We start from the raw sequence: 19,256 nt of genomic DNA, 5'->3' as shown, positions 1-19,256 counted from the left end.
TTTTATACCAGAAATACTATAAGACTGCGTTTTGAAAGCTTTTGGCTAATATCAGAGATGGTCCATCGTCTTTTGCTTTATATACAGCTTTTCAGGGAGACAAGTAGCGTTAGTACATTAGTGTCCGTGGGTGTGTGGGTGATGATGACCAATGCTGTTTATATCCTTTGTGTATGATTGTTTGATTGACCGTTTTTACATTATGCGTATTGTATATTTTACTGTACTTTGCTTTTAACAAGTTTTTAATAACATTAAAAATGGACGGGCATTGCAAATTAGCTTAGGCTACAAATGTTGTGATACATGACATAGGTTTTGATGTTATATGTTGTGTAGGCCTATCTGTCTCTAACGAAATAAATGATCCAATAATAGCTGTATTCTTAGTCCATGTTCAGTCTTCACAAATCATGTCGACACACTGTAACCTCTCTCTCAATACCCAACATATTTACATTTATCTGGAATTACATGTTTTATTGTCCTACTTTTTTTTCCAATATAAATAATACTCATTACAACAGTCCATCAAAACTCAGTGACTTTGACCTCATTTCAAGTACTGTTACAATAAACTAGCAGTAGCATTAAAATTGTGGGCTAAAAAAAATCTCATCCATGTCAGTCCCTATAACACATGGTACATAGTCAAACATATAACCGCTGTAGTATGTAATATGCCAAGATATGTTATAAACTGTACACAAGGAAAATTTGGCCCAGCCAGGATACTGGTCATTAGGGATGCACCAATACGAATATTTTGGCCGATGTCGATATTATCTGTCTAAAAACACAAGTTTCTATGATAATACAATTTTGTACATACTGGAAAAACACATGTAAACACTGAATTTGAAAAAGTAATGTCTTTATTTCCAAAACATTTGGAAAGGCCCATGAATCATTGATTTACCACATTGTTTCCCCTCAATATGAAAATCTTGGCCAATATGACAACCAATATTAACATTGCTGTTATTTTGCTAATCGGACCGATACAATATATAAAAAATTGGTAACATCGGCCGATACGATTGCCGATATACCGTGCATCCCTACTGGTCATAGATGTGCTCAGTCCATAACAAGGTAAACATACAATACACCCTTCTATTGTAAAGGTTTTGTCCTGTTGAGATCAAATGAATCATAATCATAAAGTCCAGGACATTTTTTTTTATGTTTTCTGGTTATGGTCCTTTCCTGGGTCCATCATATATACTAGAAACATTGTGCACTTTGCATGCTCATTTCTAGTGTGCGCCTGTCGCACAGCTCGTAGGCTTCACATGTTCAACGTTGAGCAATTGTGAGCCATGTGAGCTGTGCGTGGAACCCCTCGCCTTATTATAGTAGTGAGATGGCAGTTGCGGGACCTGTCCCACCCAAGAAACAGGAACACATCACCTTCTTCGGTGACGCACCCGTTGCTTGGGTGAAAGGAGGTTTTCGTCTGTGGCTCCCAGGTCACCACGTGGGTACAGATCCCCACGCTTCAACCCCCCTCTCTTCTTCCACCTCTCTGCCTCTCGGCTCTTCCTGCTCCCTCTGTCAGTCTTCTCCTCCTTCCTTGTCTTCTTCTGCGGAGGGGGTGTGGCCTGTCTAGGACTGTGGGGGGGGATCCTGAAGGGGTCCGCAGGCCAGGCTTCGTGGTTAGAGCCGCCCTCGGTCCTCCCTAGCACTCCTCCTTTCCGCTTGGCTTGGGCCTCCCTCCTCTGCCTCTTCACCTCCCGCCTCTCCCTGCGCCTCTCCGGCCACGTCTTCCTCCTGCCGTCCCGGCTGCGTGCCTCCCGGCTGCGCCTCCTCTCCTGATTCTCCTCACCGCTCTCCTCCGCTGGTTCGGACAGGTGCTGGTGCTCTGATAGAGGCATGGAACCAGCACTCCCAAGCTCTGGAAACACAGAAAACATGCATGAAAGGTATACCGTATGAACATCAGCGTTGAATGTAATTCAACCAGTCAGAACCAGGAACCCAAATATCTGCTGTATGAAGTATGAAGTGACAATTTCATACATATTAAAAAAAAAATCTATAGAGCAAAGATGCTTTAAAAATTAATTCATGAAACAAAAACAAAACTAAAACTTAAAAGAGCAGTCTATTATCATACTAATGCGAAAACTAAATAAATATATATATACTATATGTATGTACTGTATGTATACATATATATATATATATATATATATATATATATATATATATATAAGATAGATATATAAAAGATTCTAGGGTGTGCACAGGTATTTTCATCCATTCATAAGTGCGTTTCATTGTCCATGCATGCCTGTGTGTGTGTGTGCGTGTGTGTGTGTGTGTGTGTGTGTGCGTGCGTGGAGTGTCACCTCTGGCTCTCCTCTGCATCCTGGTGCAACGTTGGAGAACGTCCTCCTCGGTGTCGTAGTGGCAAACGAAGGGCAGCGAGGGAAACGTCCCGCTGACCATCCGCCTCCTAGTGCACTCCTGACACCGACAGACAGACAGACAGACAGACAGACATATGGAGGGAGGGAGGGAGAGGTATAGAGACAAGAAAGGAGGGGGACGGATGAAGATCGATGGTGAACAGCAGGGTTAGAGCAAAAGAGGCGGGGAGGAAGCGACAGAAAGGGAGAGGAGAGAAGGGTAAGTTTGATGTAGAGAGAGGGAGCACGAGGTTGAGAGAGGAGCAGGGATAAGGAGGATCCACATGAATACAGATACACAGGGAGGGAGGGGGAGAGCATGGTAGAAAGAGGCATACAGAGGGGGAGAGAAAAGGAGAGACGAGATATGACAAAGTAAAAGAGAAAGAGAGAGAGATAGGAGGTTGAGCATTAGAGAAACAGAAGACCAGAAGAGGGGGAAGACAGTAAGAGTAAAAGCTTTTGCACACCAAGTCCGTATTTTCGTCCGAAATTGACGCACGAAAAAAAAAAAAAGAATACGACCTAATTTGTGTCAATCATCGTTGACACACCGAGTCCGACAATTACGTCCGTCATTTAAGTTTTCGGACGAGGTTCGATTTTCTGCGTTTTTCGCATCAGTCAATAGATTTTTGCGAGCTGGGACCCATCTGTGTTTTCAGATGACGGATTAAAAAACACGCATACGAAAACAATCAGACTGTGTGTGCAAAGACCTTAAGAGCTATTCACCTTATGCAGCCCCACCCTCTTGACCCATTGTATCACAGCTTCCTGTTCAAAACGCCGGCTGTTTTACCTGCTCAAACTAGTCTGGTCAAATCTAGTTCGACTCACATTATGAGTAAGACTAGGTTTATGAGTCACAGGAAGTGTAAATACAATCGGAAGTTCCGATTGTATTTCCACTTCCTGTTAGTCTCTCAAGCCAGACGGTCTCTTCTGAATACGGTGAGTAGGGAGGGAGGGAAGACAGTAGAGGAGAGGGATTGGTTTCACTGCTCACTTACATGGCCGTAATGTCCTCTCTGAGAACAGTTGTAGCAGTGGGCGGGGCGTTTGGAGTGTTTGGGGGTGTGGCCAGCCCGTGGCCTGAGGGGGACCGCTAACCGGACCTGGAAAAAGCCCAAACAAAAGGAAAACCTGAAAAAAGCAAAATAGGTTGTTCTTTGACAGCTGATGCTATCTCTCCTAACCACCATACAAAATATCAGGGGAGAAGTTCTTCAGAGAGGAGCCTCAGATCTAGGCTACCTCAGATCCCCTCCAGTTTCTCCTGAATCTGACCATTGAGTTTTGTTCTTGAAAGCTTTATCAATACAGGTCCACGTATGACTTCTGTTCTCAGATTTTGAACAGTGACGCTCATGATTATGGGCCAGAAAGAGCTTTCCATGGTTTGAAGCTTTATGAGCCCTGGTGATGAGGAGAGATGATAAAGAGCAAGCAGTCTAGGAAAAACCTCAATGAACTAGATGTTTTCCATTATTCCCATATTACTCCACTCCATAGTAACTCACTGTCAAGTGGTACTGTCTCCATGTATCTGGGCAGGCCTGGGGAAAATAAAGAAAACAGAGAAGAAACTGAGCAAGAATACGGGAAAATATGACGAAACCACGCTGAAAAATGAGTAACCGTATGCCAAGAGCAAATAACAGCTAATAAACTAGAAATAACCATCTCAAGGTTGTATGTCTCTGCCAACAAGGCAAGTTGCAATTTACATCCATGTCTATCCAGACTCATAAAATGTAGTGAAGACTTTGAAGGAATTTAATAAAAGGTATTAAGTGTTTTCAAAATGGAAGTTATCACTATATTGACAGGGATTATTCCAGTGAATAATTTCCAATGAGAAACATGCTGTCTTGACTTAGAAACTATTTAGTAGGGATGCACCAATCCACTTTTTTTCAGTTCGATCTGATCCGATATCTTGAATTTGCATATCTGCTGATACCGATATTATTCCGATATCATCGCTATTTTTTCTTGACTATACAGTACAGACAAAATGTGGCCAATTGAAGAAAAAATTAAAGAAAAATACAACTTGCAAAAAACAAAATGAAGAAAAATATACAAGGCAAATGAGGATACTTCTAAATCAAATCAGCACTATTTAGGCATTGCTGCTTTAAATAAGGCCCCTCTGCGTCTGCCTGTAGCTGGCTCCAACTAAGATACATTACATTAGCTGTTAGGTACCTGGTTCATAATATCCCACAATAACAATTGGGTCATTAGATATTTCCAAAACAATTTGAATTGATTCGTGAAAAGTAATATAGCCTACATTGATTTGCCAAGATATGTCTTGTGTGTCTTTATTTTTACTGAAATGTTTTGTGCAAATTAGTACAACCACGAGTGTGTCGCTATGTGAGGCTACCGGCATTAACGTTACAATACTGCTATGATTTGATGTTGACATCAAGAGAGGGCGAGCGAGAGAGAGAGCAAACGCCAACAGCCAGGGCTACACGGACAGCTTCACGGTAATCCCTTTGGCCTTCGTGTTGTCTGGTGGAAGTTTGTTCTGCTTCTGGAATGTACTCTCGAAACACCAAAAAGCAAGACAGCAACGTATAATGTTTGCAAAGCTGTCGTTCCGAGGGGTGGACGCTCCGTTGCGTTGTCTGAAAGCAGCAGCCAAAGAGACAGACAACACAAGCCGAAAGGAGACACTCGAGGAGTGACTCCGGGATGCGGAGTGGGCTTCCGGCGGTCAACACGAGGGCTGGATGGATTAGTGAGACGTTGTCCGTGTATCTACTATTTCATATCTCCACGCCACGGGCATATTAGTTAGCTGAGTGACGAGTCGGCTCAGCTGAGCTCTGTGTACAGCCAGCCACAGTGGGTGCTGCGGCCGACCTGGCTGCTGCTACAGGCTAGCGATCTGCAAACTGTGGAATGGAATTTCTGGAGACTGGAACGGAGGCGTGCCTCATGTTACTTGGGCTCATTCAGCGCGAGCGCGAGCCATGTAAAAACTGGATCGGCAGCACATGGCACGTGGATTGGCAAAATCCGATCCATGATCGGCACCCGATACCGATACCGATATTGGATCGGATCGGCCCCATCCCTACTATTTAGACTATTAGTAGTTTTTTTTGCACATATTCAAATCAAAACAGACAAAAGGAAAGGGGGGGGAGGATTGTGCCAGCAGAGACAGGAAACCCTATTGGACGTATTCTGGGCCTCTACCTAAGAAATTACACCCATATTAATAATAATCAAAACAAAGCATACAATAGATAGAGAGCATTGTCACATGGTGCAACAACCTGAATCAGCTGAAGCTCAATATCAAAACCAATGAGCTTGTGGTGGACTAGCAGAGGAACAGGAGGCCCTCTGTCCTGGTTGTCATTGAGGGAGAGGAAGGAAGTAACATTTACATAGTTACTTGTATAAATAAAGGTTTACATAGTTACATAAACATTGACATAGCTACTTACAAAAATAAAGATTTACATAGTTACTTCGTCTTCTTGGATGACAACCAGGACAGGGCCTCCTGTTCCTGTGAAGTGAAGAGGGTGGACTCATATCTTGGGGTCCACATCAATATAATTAATGGAATTTTGGGGATTGTTTTCTCAGCTACAGTGGTAAGCAATCATTTTATCCTTTTACTTTACTTTATTGATATTTGGCAGACGCCTTTATCCAAAGCAACATACAACCAAGTTATAAAAACAGTACAGAAATAAATAAGAAACAAGGAACAAAAACAAATGTAAAAACAGCTAATAATTAAAAACAGATGTACAAACAATAGAAAAACAGGTGGCAGAAGAGAGATTGCTACAGGGGGTCGACATGTAGCCTAAAAAGATAAAGAGTTTTTAACTGTTTTTTGAAAGTGGGTAGTGATTCGGCCGTTGTTATTGCAGAGGGCAGCTCGTTCCACCATTTGGGGGGAAAAAGTCTTGATCGGGAGCTGTTAAAGCCGCGTAGCGCGGGAGGGGCAAGACGTCCTGAGCTAGTGGAGGGTCGGAGCGAGCGGTGAGGGAACTGGAATCTGACCATGGGTTGTAGGTACGGTGGGGCTGTGTGGTGAACTGCTGTGTAGGCCAGAACTAGTGTTTTGAATTTGATTCTTGCAATGATTTTACACATTTGTGTGAAATTTGGACATAATTAGCGTATGCATTCTTGAGTCATGGCCAAAATTGTCTTTTGTGAGGTCACAGTGACCTTAACCTTTGACCACCAAATTGAGATATCGCTTTCACAATAAAAGGGATGGACGTGAGGTCACAGTGACCTTGAACTGATGACTAAAATCTAATCAGTTCATCCTTGAGTCCAAGTGGATGATTGTCCACTTGGATGGTAGCAAACTGTGGAATAGCTTACCAGTGTCAGTCAGAGAGAGTACCAGCATCCACACCTTCAAGGGGCTGTTAAAGTCATGGCTCAGAACCAACCAAAACTGCGACCACATCTAAACCCTTTTGTTTCATGTGTTTGTTTTTTGTATATGTACTGTACATCCCTGAAAGTCCAATGTCTACATTAGTCAATGTCCCTAATGTCTCCTGTTTTTGTTTATTTGTATATGCACATGTACAGCACTTTGGTTGACATGTGTCATGTTTAAATGTGCTCTATAGTCCCATGCTTTTTGGTTTTGCCCTTCACTATCAGGATTCTGAGCCAAAATATTTGACTGGTACTCCAAGGCCTATAAAATAACCCTCCAACTGGAGGCGGAACTCGCCATCTTCGGCTGCTCGGAGTCCTCTTTGCTCCTCCCAACGGCCGTGCAGCAATCTCTGACACAGGGAATGACAGTCGCCAAGAAACTAATTTTGAAGGAATGGAAGTCCTCCTCTCCACCTTCTTTTCAGCTGTGGCTGACAGACATGATCTCAATTATACGTATGGAGAGACTCAGGTTCCAGAGGACAAATTCTTTAAGGACATTTTTAGTTATTTGGGACCCATTCCTGACCTATTTCGATGAGGCTAAAAGCGGTAATTGAGTTTCTTTTGGATCCTTTGTACAGTATTTTTTTTTTTTTTCTCGTTTTGTAAGCACATTTTCTATGACTGGTAGCACCATTTTGTACCATTGTAATGTTGAATGTATGTACCGTAAATTCCGGACTATAAGCCGCACCTTTTTTCCCGTTTTTTGGCCTTTTTTGGCCCCTGCGGCTTATATAACGGTGCGGCTTATCTATGGATTTAAAAAAAAAAAAAAAAAAAAAAAAATCTCCCTTTTTTAGCACTCTTTCTAACTATAAATCCACTTCTGTTTTAATTTCCTCTCTTGCCCTCTTTTCACCACACTGTATGACACTGTATGACACTGTGTGCACTGTAAATAACAACACAGGTGGTGTTGTGTTATGTTGTTTTGTTGAAATGTTAATAAATGGGAGCATTACATAATGGTAATTAAACATTAAAACACAAAAAAAAAAAAAAAAAAAAAATACCATTAACACATTGAGTGCCAGCCATGTTTTCATTCCTGTAGGTAAGTTGTGCCAGGGGTGTTTTTGACGATTCTGGCTCATTTTAGAACAGCCGAGGATTCTTTTCTGTTAAGAATTCATGAACACCAATCATCTAAAAATAACTAATAGAATGTGTGCTTTCTCTGTCTAAAAGAGTTAGTTTGCAGAGTTAGTAGTTATGTAGATATTAGCCGTTGAGTACAGCATGGTTTCAGCGTCTGGAAATTTATTCAGAGATAAATGGCTTTTTGTGAAACAGTCACTTTAACCATTCATTTTTGGCATCAGTAAGACCGTCAGACATTCTAAACAATAGTTTTGAACAGTAATTTCCTCCATAACAACAGGAAACACCCCTCTCATTCAAACTCCTCCCTCCGTGTGTCTTCTCCTCCTTCCTCCTGGCTCTAACAGCGGGCGTGTCAGAAGCGCGTTGCTGCTGCCTGCCTGCCTGTCTGCCTGTCGGGCAAGACGAGTCTGAAATGGATTACTGTAAAATCGCGTCGCCATTTCCTTGAATGGCTTGCTCCCGCGGTGTGTGTGTGTGTGTGTGTGTGTGTGTGTGTTCGCGCGTTGCTCCGCGGCTCTGGGGGGAAGGGATCTCTGTCCGTTCTGTGTGTGTGTCTCCGGCTTCTGACTGTAAAATCGCCAAGCCATTTCCGCGGGAGGCGGCTGCTTTTGGTCCCGTGGCTTTTGGGTCCCGTGGCTGTGGCTTCTCTCGGTCTCTGTCGCCACTTAGTGGTCGGTAAAATAGATTACACACATGCTCTTGCTCCAAATAGTTATCTCGAAGATGTAAAAGGGGTTGATTGATGTCCCACCGTCAAAAAAAAAAAATGTTTATGTAAGACGAGTTAGCTCGTCCTTGGCACTTAAGCGCTGGATTATGTAAGACGAGTTAGGTCGTCTATGGCACTTAATGAGTTAAAACACCCGCGGCTTATAGTCCGGTGCGGCTTATATAAGAAAAAAATAGTCAACTTTGCAGGTGCGGCTTATACACCGGTGCGGCTTATAGTCCGGAATTTACGGTATATATGTTTTTTCTTTTCTTTTTTCCTGTTCTTGTTTTATTTTCTTTATGTTCTGAAAAAGTAAAAAAAAAAAAGAAAAAAAAAAGCTCTATAAATAAATCTGATTGATTGATTGATTTGTATATGCACACCCCTGAAAGTCAAATGCCTCCTTCATGTATATGTATGTCTCCTTTTTACTTATACACTATACTCTACCCCATATGTATGTACAGTATGTGTTACTTACATCGTATCCTTGTCAGTTGCCCTATGTATGCACAAATTTTTCTATTTCTCTTTTCTTTTTAAACTCTTGCACTTTACATCTACCTGTCGAGGGACTACAGATGGAAATTAGCTAAGGCTACAAATCCGGCACATTTACATGCAAATGTTCATAAATGCTGCACTGTCCCTATGAAAAAAATAAAAAAAATAAAAATAAAAATTGTGCCAAATTTGAAGGAATTCCCTCAAGGCGTTCTGAGATATCGCTTTCACAAGAATGGGATCGACGTGAGGTCACAGTGACTGTGACCGCCTCGAATAGGCATCTGCGCGGGAACCTTTGTAACAGTGACTTTGAACTGTGACCTTTGACCACTAATATCCCATCACTTCATCCTTGAGTCCAAGTGGACGTTTGAGCCAAATTTGAAGAAATTCCCTCAAAACGTTCCTGAGATAACGTGGTAACAAGAATGGGACGGGCGGACAGACGGACAACCCGAAAGCATAATGCCGGTCATGGTTGTCGCCGGCGGAGGTATAAAAAGCCCACACAAGCTCAAAGCAATAGAATCTGTCAACAGACAAATGACAACGAGACCACAGCACACATTAAAACACAAGCACACCTAGGCGTTAGACCTGGGGGCCAACAGACAAACTCACGTCAGAGAGGTGTCCCGTCATTCCACAGCGGTGGCAGTGCTGGTTCCATACTGGAGGCTCTGGACAGGGCCTGAGGCCGTGTGGGGGCAGACCACAGGTGGGACAGTGGCGGCCGGGGCAGTCCCTCTGGATGTGGCCCTGGATCCCACACAGTACACAGGAGGGACGCCTCTGTGGATACAGACACAGATTAAATGAAATCTAGAAATCTAGATTTCTAAAGTAATTTATGACTTTTTAGTCAATCTCTATAAGCAACAAAGGAATTACAACAACATTGGAACATCTTATGGGCGGCCTGTAAGGGACAGAGATATAAAAGTTACATTTTCAAAATGGAACAAGTAAGCTAATTAGAGCAAAGATCTAACAAAAACATCTGGTGTTACATCACAACGCAAAATAATGCTGCTTTGTCATTTGCTTGTCAACAAAATGAGATCGCAACACGGCATCATCATCACCTGATGACCTGATGTTCTAGTAGGTGTGGGTGAAATTAAAGGAACTGTCATGGGGGTGTGTGTATACTGTTTTTCATTTTGTGCTATGGGCAGTGTGTCATTACTCAAAAAAGTAACATATTACACATAACTTAAAAAAAGTAATACCTTACTTAATTACTGCGTGGAGAAAATAATTTGGATACAATGGACCGGCCGGAGGGACGACTGTCTCTTGATTGGCCTGAACCAATAGTCACATCACTCCTCCCAGTCCCTCCAGCCTATCCATTCTAGCAATTAACAGCTTTTAACAGTCAGCTGTTGTGTTGCGCAATCATGCATGAAAAAGCACTGCACGTTTGATGTTTTTTTCCATAATTTTGCAAATTCAATGCTGACTACTGGATTTAGGAATCATAATGCCTTACAGCAGGGGTTCCCAACCTTTTTTTTGCCAAGGACCGGTAGATACATGGAAAAAAAGGCGCGGACCGGTTGTAAATTTTAATGGTTTTAGTTACATATATATTTACTCACCAGGTGGCGACAAAGGGTAAATAACAACCTTTGTGTTGTACTGTATGTAGCCTATACAGTATTTATGTTTTTGTTTGAACTACAAACATAAATAAATGTCAACTCGAAACTATGTTTCAACTACCACACACAGCCTATAATATTATAGCCTATGTTTATAAAAAAAATAAAAAATAAAATATATATTTTTCTGACCGGCTCGCGGCCCGGTACCAAATGCGTTGTGGCCCGGTACTGGTCCGCGGCCCGGTTGTTGGGGACCACTGCCTTACATTACTCGTTACAGACAAATGTAATGCGATTACAGTAATGCTATGGGACAGTAAAATCGCACTTATCAGCCCCCTGTTGATGGTGAGAATGTACTGTATGTGGTAGAAGAGTAGGGTGTGTGGGAGTGTGTTTCTTTACCTTGGGGGTAGGGCAGCTTTTGGCTAAGTGCCCCCTCTTGTTGCAGTTGTGACAGTTCAAAGAATGATCAGCTGTGTAGTAGCGGCTGGAGATCCACACAGCGCCCCACTGGATATGATTAGACATGACAGACATTATGAAAGAAAGAAAAAAATCATGCAAGTAAGATGTTCCAAATAAACCCAAAATGTGATACGTATTGCTTTTCTTTTTTACAAATGATTGCCATTTATTTTTTAAATATTCAGTTGTGATCCCCCCCCCCAAAAAAAGTGTAGTGCAGTGCCCTGTTTTTGTGCAATTCGGCATAGCACCTCCTACTGGTAACATAGAATTCGTTAGATCGACTTCAACTTTGGGGAGTGTGCTGAGGGGAACTCGACACAGTGCAGTGCCGAATTTCGTGTAATTCGGCACAGCGTCACCTATTGGCTACACAAAAAGTGGTTTATCTTGAGAACCGTTCGTCCGATCGACTTCAAACTCGAGGAGTTTCAAGATTCAAGATTCAAGATTCAAGATTCAAGATTTTTATTGTCACTCCATGGTACAAGTATCACGTGTGAAATTCTTGTGCTGTGGACTCCGTTTACAACATAGTGCAAATAGTACAAATATAACAAATATAACAGGGCATATGGGTGCAAAAACAACAAGAGACACAACAAGCATAAGGCAGTATAGTGATAAGACAAGTCAGAGACAGTGGCATATTCACTGCACATAGGTGCACGTGTCGGGTGCATACTTTAGACGTGCTTAAACATTTTAAATTCTGCGTATTTGACATACAGGTGCAAATAACATATTCCTTATTAAACATACAATTAAACTCGGCATTTTAAATTCGGCGTATTTGACATACAGGTGCAAATAGCATATTCCTTATTAAACATACAATTAAACGTTAGACATACGTAATGGTAGCAGCTACAGTACGGTACAGTGCGGCTACTACACTATTTGTGTATGTTAAGGAGTCTCGTGGCCTGCGGGAAGAAACTGTTCCTCAAGCGATTTGTGCGTGCTTTCGGAACCCTGTATCTTCTCCCTGAGGGTAGCAGGGAGAACAGGCTGTTGTGGGGATGGTTTGTGTCTTTGATGATCTTCAGGGACCTCCTGAGGCACCGCTGTTTATACAGTTCATGCAGATCTGGCAACTCACATTCTGTTACGTGCTGTGCCGCGCGTCTCACTCTCCGTAGCGCCCTGCGGTCCATGGTGGTACAGTTCCCGTACCAGGTGGTGAAGCCGCCAGTCAGCAGGCTTTCAATGGTGCCTCTGTAGAAGTCCCTGAGGATTTCTTTCCTTAGCCCAAATTTCTTCAGGCGCTTGAGTCCGTGTATTCGCTGTTGGGCCTTTTTGACGACAGTGGCGGTGTGGCCGGCCCAAGTCAGGTCCTGGTGGATATTGACTCCCAGGTACTTGAAGCTGTCCACCCTTTCCACCACTGTGCCGTTGATGGTGATTGGGGGGTGTGCGCCCCCCCCCTCCTGTAGTCTACAATGATCTCCTTGGTCTTGGAGACGTTCAGAGAGAGGTGGTTGTCCTGGCACCATTGTTCCAGGGCCCCCACCTCCTCTCTGTAGGCCGTCTCGTCGCTCCCCGAGATCAGCCCCACGACTGCTGTGTCGTCTGCAAACTTCACGATGGTGTTAGAGGTTTGAGTCGCCACGCAGTCGTGGGTGTAGAGGTCATACCAGAAGGGGCTGGAGACGCACCCCTGGGGCGCTCCTATGCTGATGGTCAGTGGGGAGGAGGTGAGGTTGCCCACCCTCACCACCTGGCGGCGGTCTGTCAGGAAATCCAGGATCCAGTCGCACATCCAGTGCGCTTAAGGAGGTGCAGGGAGCTGAATTATGTGCAATTTGGCATAGCGCCACCTACTGGCAAGACAAAAAGCGCTTTATCTCCAGAGCCATTCATCTTGAGAACCGTTCATCCGATTGACTTCAAACTTGGGGACTGTGCTCCTGGGAACTCAAAGTAGTGCGGCGCTGAATTTCTTGCAATTTGACATCGTGCCACCTGCTGGCAACACAAAAAGCAGTTTATCTCGAGAAACATTTGTCCGATTGTGACTTCAAACTTGGGGAGTGCGCTGCTCGGACCCCCATGGAGTGCGGTGCCGCATTTCATGCAATTTGGACTTATTCCAGGACTGTCTGTATGTCTGTCCTTCGCATATCTCGAGAACCGTTTGTCGGATCGACTTCAAACTTGCGCCTAGGGGGACCTGACAGAGTGCAGTGTGTGCGGGGGGGGAAGCGCCCACGGGGTGGTGCATGGGGGAACGGGCACTGCACTAGTTATATTTAATTATAATAATTTAAATGTTGTATAGTGTTCCTGCAAATCGGATAGTTCATGACAGTGTTACCTTGTCTTTCTCTGATACAGCCCAGAGATGATCGACTGATTTGGGGTTCTGATCTATGATGGAGAGAATGAACATGGAGAAAATTAAATAAACATACAGCCACTTCAGTTATTTTGCAGAAGACAGAGTGTGTTTTATGTCAACATGAAAACTTCACTGATGTTTCAAGTGATATGAGTGAGGGTGAGTAATGAATTAATTAATGATGTTTTTATTAGTTTAAACTCCACAAAATGTAATTCACCAGAAAGTATTATAGAATGTAATTCACTCTCCCTACTATCATCTCTCCACTAGGACTGGGCAATAATTCAATATCGTTGTATTTTTAATATAGAATCATACCACAATAAAATAATTATAGAGTCATATGACACACAATTATGTTGGCTAAATTGATGATTAAAAGGAAATAGTCATTCAAATTTGTCACAAAATGAGATCTGAAACCAATTGTGGAAACGATTTTAAAACTGCAGTTTAATCATACTATATTATTCCACTGTGTTCAATGCAATGGACATCGATTTGATTAACATATAATTGTATGTTTGCAGTTATAAATCAATGTCAAGATAATTTATTGTGCCAAGTAGGGTAATTTTGTCCATATATCACCCAGCTGGTTAATATCACCCAGCCCTAATCCCACATACTAGTGTGTAGTAATTGTTGGGCTTGGACAAACCTTAAATTGGGGTCCTGTTGGGGTCAGTGATATGAAACTGAGAACCATCTGACTACAAAACGCAGTAACTGGATGAGAACTATCAGCTGATCAGCTCCATCCTCCTCACCCTCGTTGCTAGAGTCCTCCTCAGAGCTGCTGCTCCAGCAGCCCAGGTTGAGCTGGATGTTGGTGTCTCCCTCCTGCTCCTCTCCTCCCAGGATCATCCACTCCTCGATGGGCTCCTCCTCCTGCTCTTGTTCAGACGCAGAACTGGAGGCTGGACTCAGATCCCGGCCAGTGGACAGAGAGAAGGCCAGGACCAGAGGGGGGGAGGAGTCCCTGCTGGCCCGTGGATTCCTTCTGGAGCTTCTGCGATCAAACCTGGGTCCCAGTTCACCTTCTGAGCTGCTGGAGCCCTCGATAAAGAACCGCTCGTCTTTGCCGCCTTCTTTCTCTTCATCCTCACCATCACCCTCCTTACTGGCCATCATCCAATTTGACAAAAGCAGAACTGAAGGGCAACTCAACAGCACCACCCAACGACGTCTCACTGGTATTTAATAGCTAACGTTGTAGCTAGCTTAGCTAATTTACTGCAACGTTTTGTTTGTAGTGAATCAGTCAGCCGGTTGGCTGCTGGAGCGAATAATTTGCATATTATTATTATCGAACTTCTTTCTTGTGATTAAATGTGTATAGGTAACGCTAACTAGGAATTTTATAGTCAAAATAACACGTGCGTCAGAATTAAGTTATGCTGGCATAGCGTGAGCTAGCTGTCACTGTGTGTAGCCGAGGCAGTCCGTTGCCATACATCAAAGCAACCAAGATAAAGTATTTACGTTATGCTAGTAACGTTAATGTTATACAACGTTAACATGTTTCAGATTCGTACCGTTTTCAGTTTCGCTCGCCCCCAACGACACAGCTGAAATTGAGATGGTTGTTTACAGTGTTAGCACTTTCCCGGGGTTTCCGGGTGGAAAATGTTGGACAACCAAAACCTAACCCAGGCCCCTTATGTCAAGAGGAAGCATGGACGGATGATTGGCTGTTTTGTCAGGTATTCCCTAAAATGCACTCAATAACATTCTAAGACTTTTTCTATGCACACACAGTCTTATTTCTCTCGAATTTAGTTCACAAATTTGTTTAAATCCTTGTTAGTGAGCACATATACTAACTAGCGGAATACCCAAGTGTCTGCCCAGTTGCACAAAGCACCTTAGGTTAAGATTTCCCTTAGAGTCAGAGTTAAGGTGTCCATAAAATAGAATTGGCTGCACAAAACACCCTTAAATCTTGTGCTTATGTTTTCCTTAAAATTTTTCACCTTATGGAGAAGATTTAAGGGTGTTTTGTGCAGCCGATTCTATTTTATGGACACCTTAACTCTGACCCTAAGGGAAATCTTAACATAAGGTGCTTTGTGCAATGGGGTCTTTAAAGTTGTATTGTCACTGTATGTTGTGTATAAGGGAAAAAAATGACAATAAACATATTGGGGGGAAGAAAATAAATAACTAGCGGAATACCCGTTCCTGTGTGACATGATGATGGGTTAGGCCTCATTCACAGAGTTGGCATGCAGCCGCTCTCTCCCCAGAGGGTTTTCATAGTCCACTTCCCTGGCTGATTGCAACTATAGGCCCAGCTGTGCTCCTCTACTCAGGTGAGCTCCCATCAGTTACTAATGAATGGAGCTCTGCATGGTGCTGAACCTGTGACCCCCATGGTGCTGAACCTCATTTGGGCCACTAATTGGCCATTTTGCCAATTTAGTCAGGCCTAATTAAAAAATATGGCTCCATTAGGTCACCCACAGCTGGGGCTCTCTACACTTCCTGAAAGATTTAGCACGATTGAATGGCATAGCTGTGGCCAAACACAATTCTGCTCACTCACTCACAAACAGACAGACTAGGTGTGACATATCAAGATGCTGCTGATTAAACAGCATGATTATTTCACAGGTGTTTTTGGGCTGGCACAATAAAAGGCCACTCTAAAATGTGCTGGATACCAGGCTAAAAATGGGCAGTTTTATCACCAAATACTGACTGGTGTTTAAAAAAAATCATATAATCATATCTGTTAGCCCTAGCCAGGGGAGATCCATAGTTCAGTGGCTATAAATGATGTTGTTTTTTAGATAAAACTGCAAACTAAATTTGAGAGAAACAATTATGCCTTTTGTGTGTGTACAAAACTCAACTCAACTTGTGAAAAATGTGTGCAAAACATACGTGCTGCATTTATATTTCTGTTCAAGTATATTACCAGTTGCTATAATAGTTGTAATGTAATAATTTAGGTAGGTAGGTAGCGTTAGGTAGGTAGCTAGCTAGCTAGCTATCCCAAGTATACCCAAGGATACAATCTATTCCTTTTACTGAACAGGATAATAGGACCATGAGATCAGTAGAAATGATTGTTGTATTGAGATACTGTGTGTTTGACAGGGTGATGATGGATGGACTAGCTGAGGGAATTCATGTTCAGGGCCAGATATGGGGAGAAAAAAGTACCACATTGCATAGAAGAGCTCACTACAAATGGAAAAATGGGTTCAAAAATATTCAACGAAAGTGCCAGTTCCCTATTTTTTGTATGTGACTGACAAATTAAGCTTACACTGCACAATTTCTATATGAAACATCCACAAATCCCAAATAGATTATAACACTTTACCACAAAGAGACTTCTCTATGTTCTTGTGACCTTTTTTTCTCTTCTGGCTAAAGTGGGAGCACTTGCCAAGGATGGCTGTGAAAAAGTCCTTGCCCCCCTCCAGAGCACGCCCACTATCCTCCAGAGCACGCCCACTATCCTCCAGAGCACGCCCACTATCCTCCAGAGCACGCCCACTATCCTCCAGAGCACGCCCACTATCCTCCAGAGCACGCCCACTATCCTCCAGAGCATGCCCACTATCCTCCAGAGCACGCCCACTATCATCCAGAGCACGCCCACTATCCTCCAGAGCACGCCCACTATCATCCCTCCAGAGCACGCCCACTATCCTCCAGAGCACGCCCACTATCCTCCAGAGCACGCCCACTATCCTCCAGAGCACGCCCACTATCATCCCTCCAGAGCACGCCCACTATCCTCCAGAGCACGCCCACTATCCTCCAGAGCACGCCCACTATCGTCTAGTTTCCTACGTCCACTTCAGCAGCCATAGCGATGGTCGGATGACTCGTGATGACAGAATAGCCGCTGTATAGCGGTGCTGATCCATACGTAGGGACCATTGATTGTATATTGTAGGGACACTCTGGAGTTAACTCTTTATTTTATGGGGGCATTTAAAAGCTCCCATCACCCCAATTCCAAGGGCAATTCTAGATTTGTTAGGGGCATTTTGCCCCGAGCCCCCACTAATTTCCTACCCTGGTGTGTGTGTGTGTGTGTGTGTGTGTGTGTGTGTGTGTGTGTGTGTGTGTGTGTGTGTGTGTGTGTGTGTGTGGGTGCGTGCGTGGGTGGGTGCGTGCATGTGTGTCAACAATTCAGTCAAGCCCAACTTGCACCCTGGAATGCCTCTTGACGCACCCAAAGCCAAAATATCTGGCCCGCTCTGACCACCAAATCAAACATCTCTCACACTCTTTTGCTGGGCAAATCTCTGCAGGCAGCACTCAAAACGTGAGGAAGTTTTCCGTTGAATTCCATTCCCTGAATGTGAAGCAGAGGTTTTTACTCTTGAGACTTACAAGTCTTCAAATGGTTTAAATCAGCACTATAAGGTCTTATGTATGTTGCCTTCGAATCTGAACTACAGTATCAGTGTGTTAATAGCCTAAGTTACCTTTCCTCAGTGACCTACTTTTCAAGTGAGAAATATAATAGATAGATAAAACTGCAAACTAAATTTGAGAGAAACAATTATGCCTTTTGTGTGTGTACAAAACTCAACTCAACTTGTGAAAAATGTGTGCAAAACATACGTGCTGCATTTATATTTCTGTTCAAGTATATTACCAGTTGCTATAATAGTTGTAATGTAATAATTTAGGTAGGTAGGTAGCGTTAGGTAGGTAGCTAGCTAGCTAGCTATCCCAAGTATACCCAAGGATACAATCTATTCCTTTTACTGAACAGGATAATAGGACCATGAGATCAGTAGAAATGATTGTTGTATTGAGATACTGTGTGTTTGACAGGGTGATGATGGATGGACTAGCTGAGGGAATTCATGTTCAGGGCCAGATATGGGGAGAAAAAAGTACCACATTGCATAGAAGAGCTCACTACAAATGGAAAAATGGGTTCAAAAATATTCAACGAAAGTGCCAGTTCCCTATTTTTTGTATGTGACTGACAAATTAAGCTTACACTGCACAATTTCTATATGAAACATCCACAAATCCCAAATAGATTATAACACTTTACCACAAAGAGACTTCTCTATGTTCTTGTGACCTTTTTTTCTCTTCTGGCTAAAGTGGGAGCACTTGCCAAGGATGGCTGTGAAAAAGTCCTTGCCCCCCTCCAGAGCACGCCCACTATCCTCCAGAGCACGCCCACTATCCTCCAGAGCACGCCCACTATCCTCCAGAGCACGCCCACTATCCTCCAGAGCATGCCCACTATCCTCCAGAGCACGCCCACTATCCTCCAGAGCACGCCCACTATCATCCCTCCAGAGCACGCCCACTATCCTCCAGAGCACGCCCACTATCCTCCAGAGCACGCCCACTATCCTCCAGAGCACGCCCACTATCATCCCTCCAGAGCACGCCCACTATCCTCCAGAGCACGCCCACTATCCTCCAGAGCACGCCCACTATCGTCTAGTTTCCTACGTCCACTTCAGCAGCCATAGCGATGGTCGGATGACTCGTGATGACAGAATAGCCGCTGTATAGCGGTGCTGATCCATACGTAGGGACCATTGATTGTATATTGTAGGGACACTCTGGAGTTAACTCTTTATTTTATGGGGGCATTTAAAAGCTCCCATCACCCCAATTCCAAGGGCAATTCTAGATTTGTT

The 19,256-nt window shown here is 43.4% G+C and overlaps 1 protein-coding gene across 1 annotated transcript; it reads right to left on the bottom strand.

The window, feature by feature from the left end:
• Positions 1-545: 545 nt before the first annotated feature.
• LOC310790090 (zinc finger CCHC domain-containing protein 7-like) lies at positions 546-14,745 on the bottom strand (the record flags this gene model as incomplete). The annotated part of the gene is made up of 8 exons (XM_083651782.1): positions 546-1,897; positions 2,355-2,472; positions 3,428-3,532; positions 3,938-3,973; positions 9,814-9,984; positions 11,208-11,315; positions 13,588-13,640; positions 14,385-14,745. The coding sequence occupies 8 exons, from the start codon at positions 14,743-14,745 to the stop codon at positions 1,410-1,412; spliced, it is 1,440 nt and encodes a 479-aa protein (XP_083507908.1). The 3' UTR covers positions 546-1,409.
• Between the last annotated feature and the right edge of the window lie 4,511 nt (positions 14,746-19,256).

This window comes from Poromitra crassiceps (assembly GCF_964638095.1).
Source record: "Poromitra crassiceps genome assembly, chromosome: 15".
In the NCBI taxonomy this organism is placed as follows: Eukaryota; Metazoa; Chordata; class Actinopteri; order Beryciformes; family Melamphaidae; genus Poromitra; species Poromitra crassiceps.
This window is presented reverse-complemented; position numbering and strand designations above follow the sequence as displayed.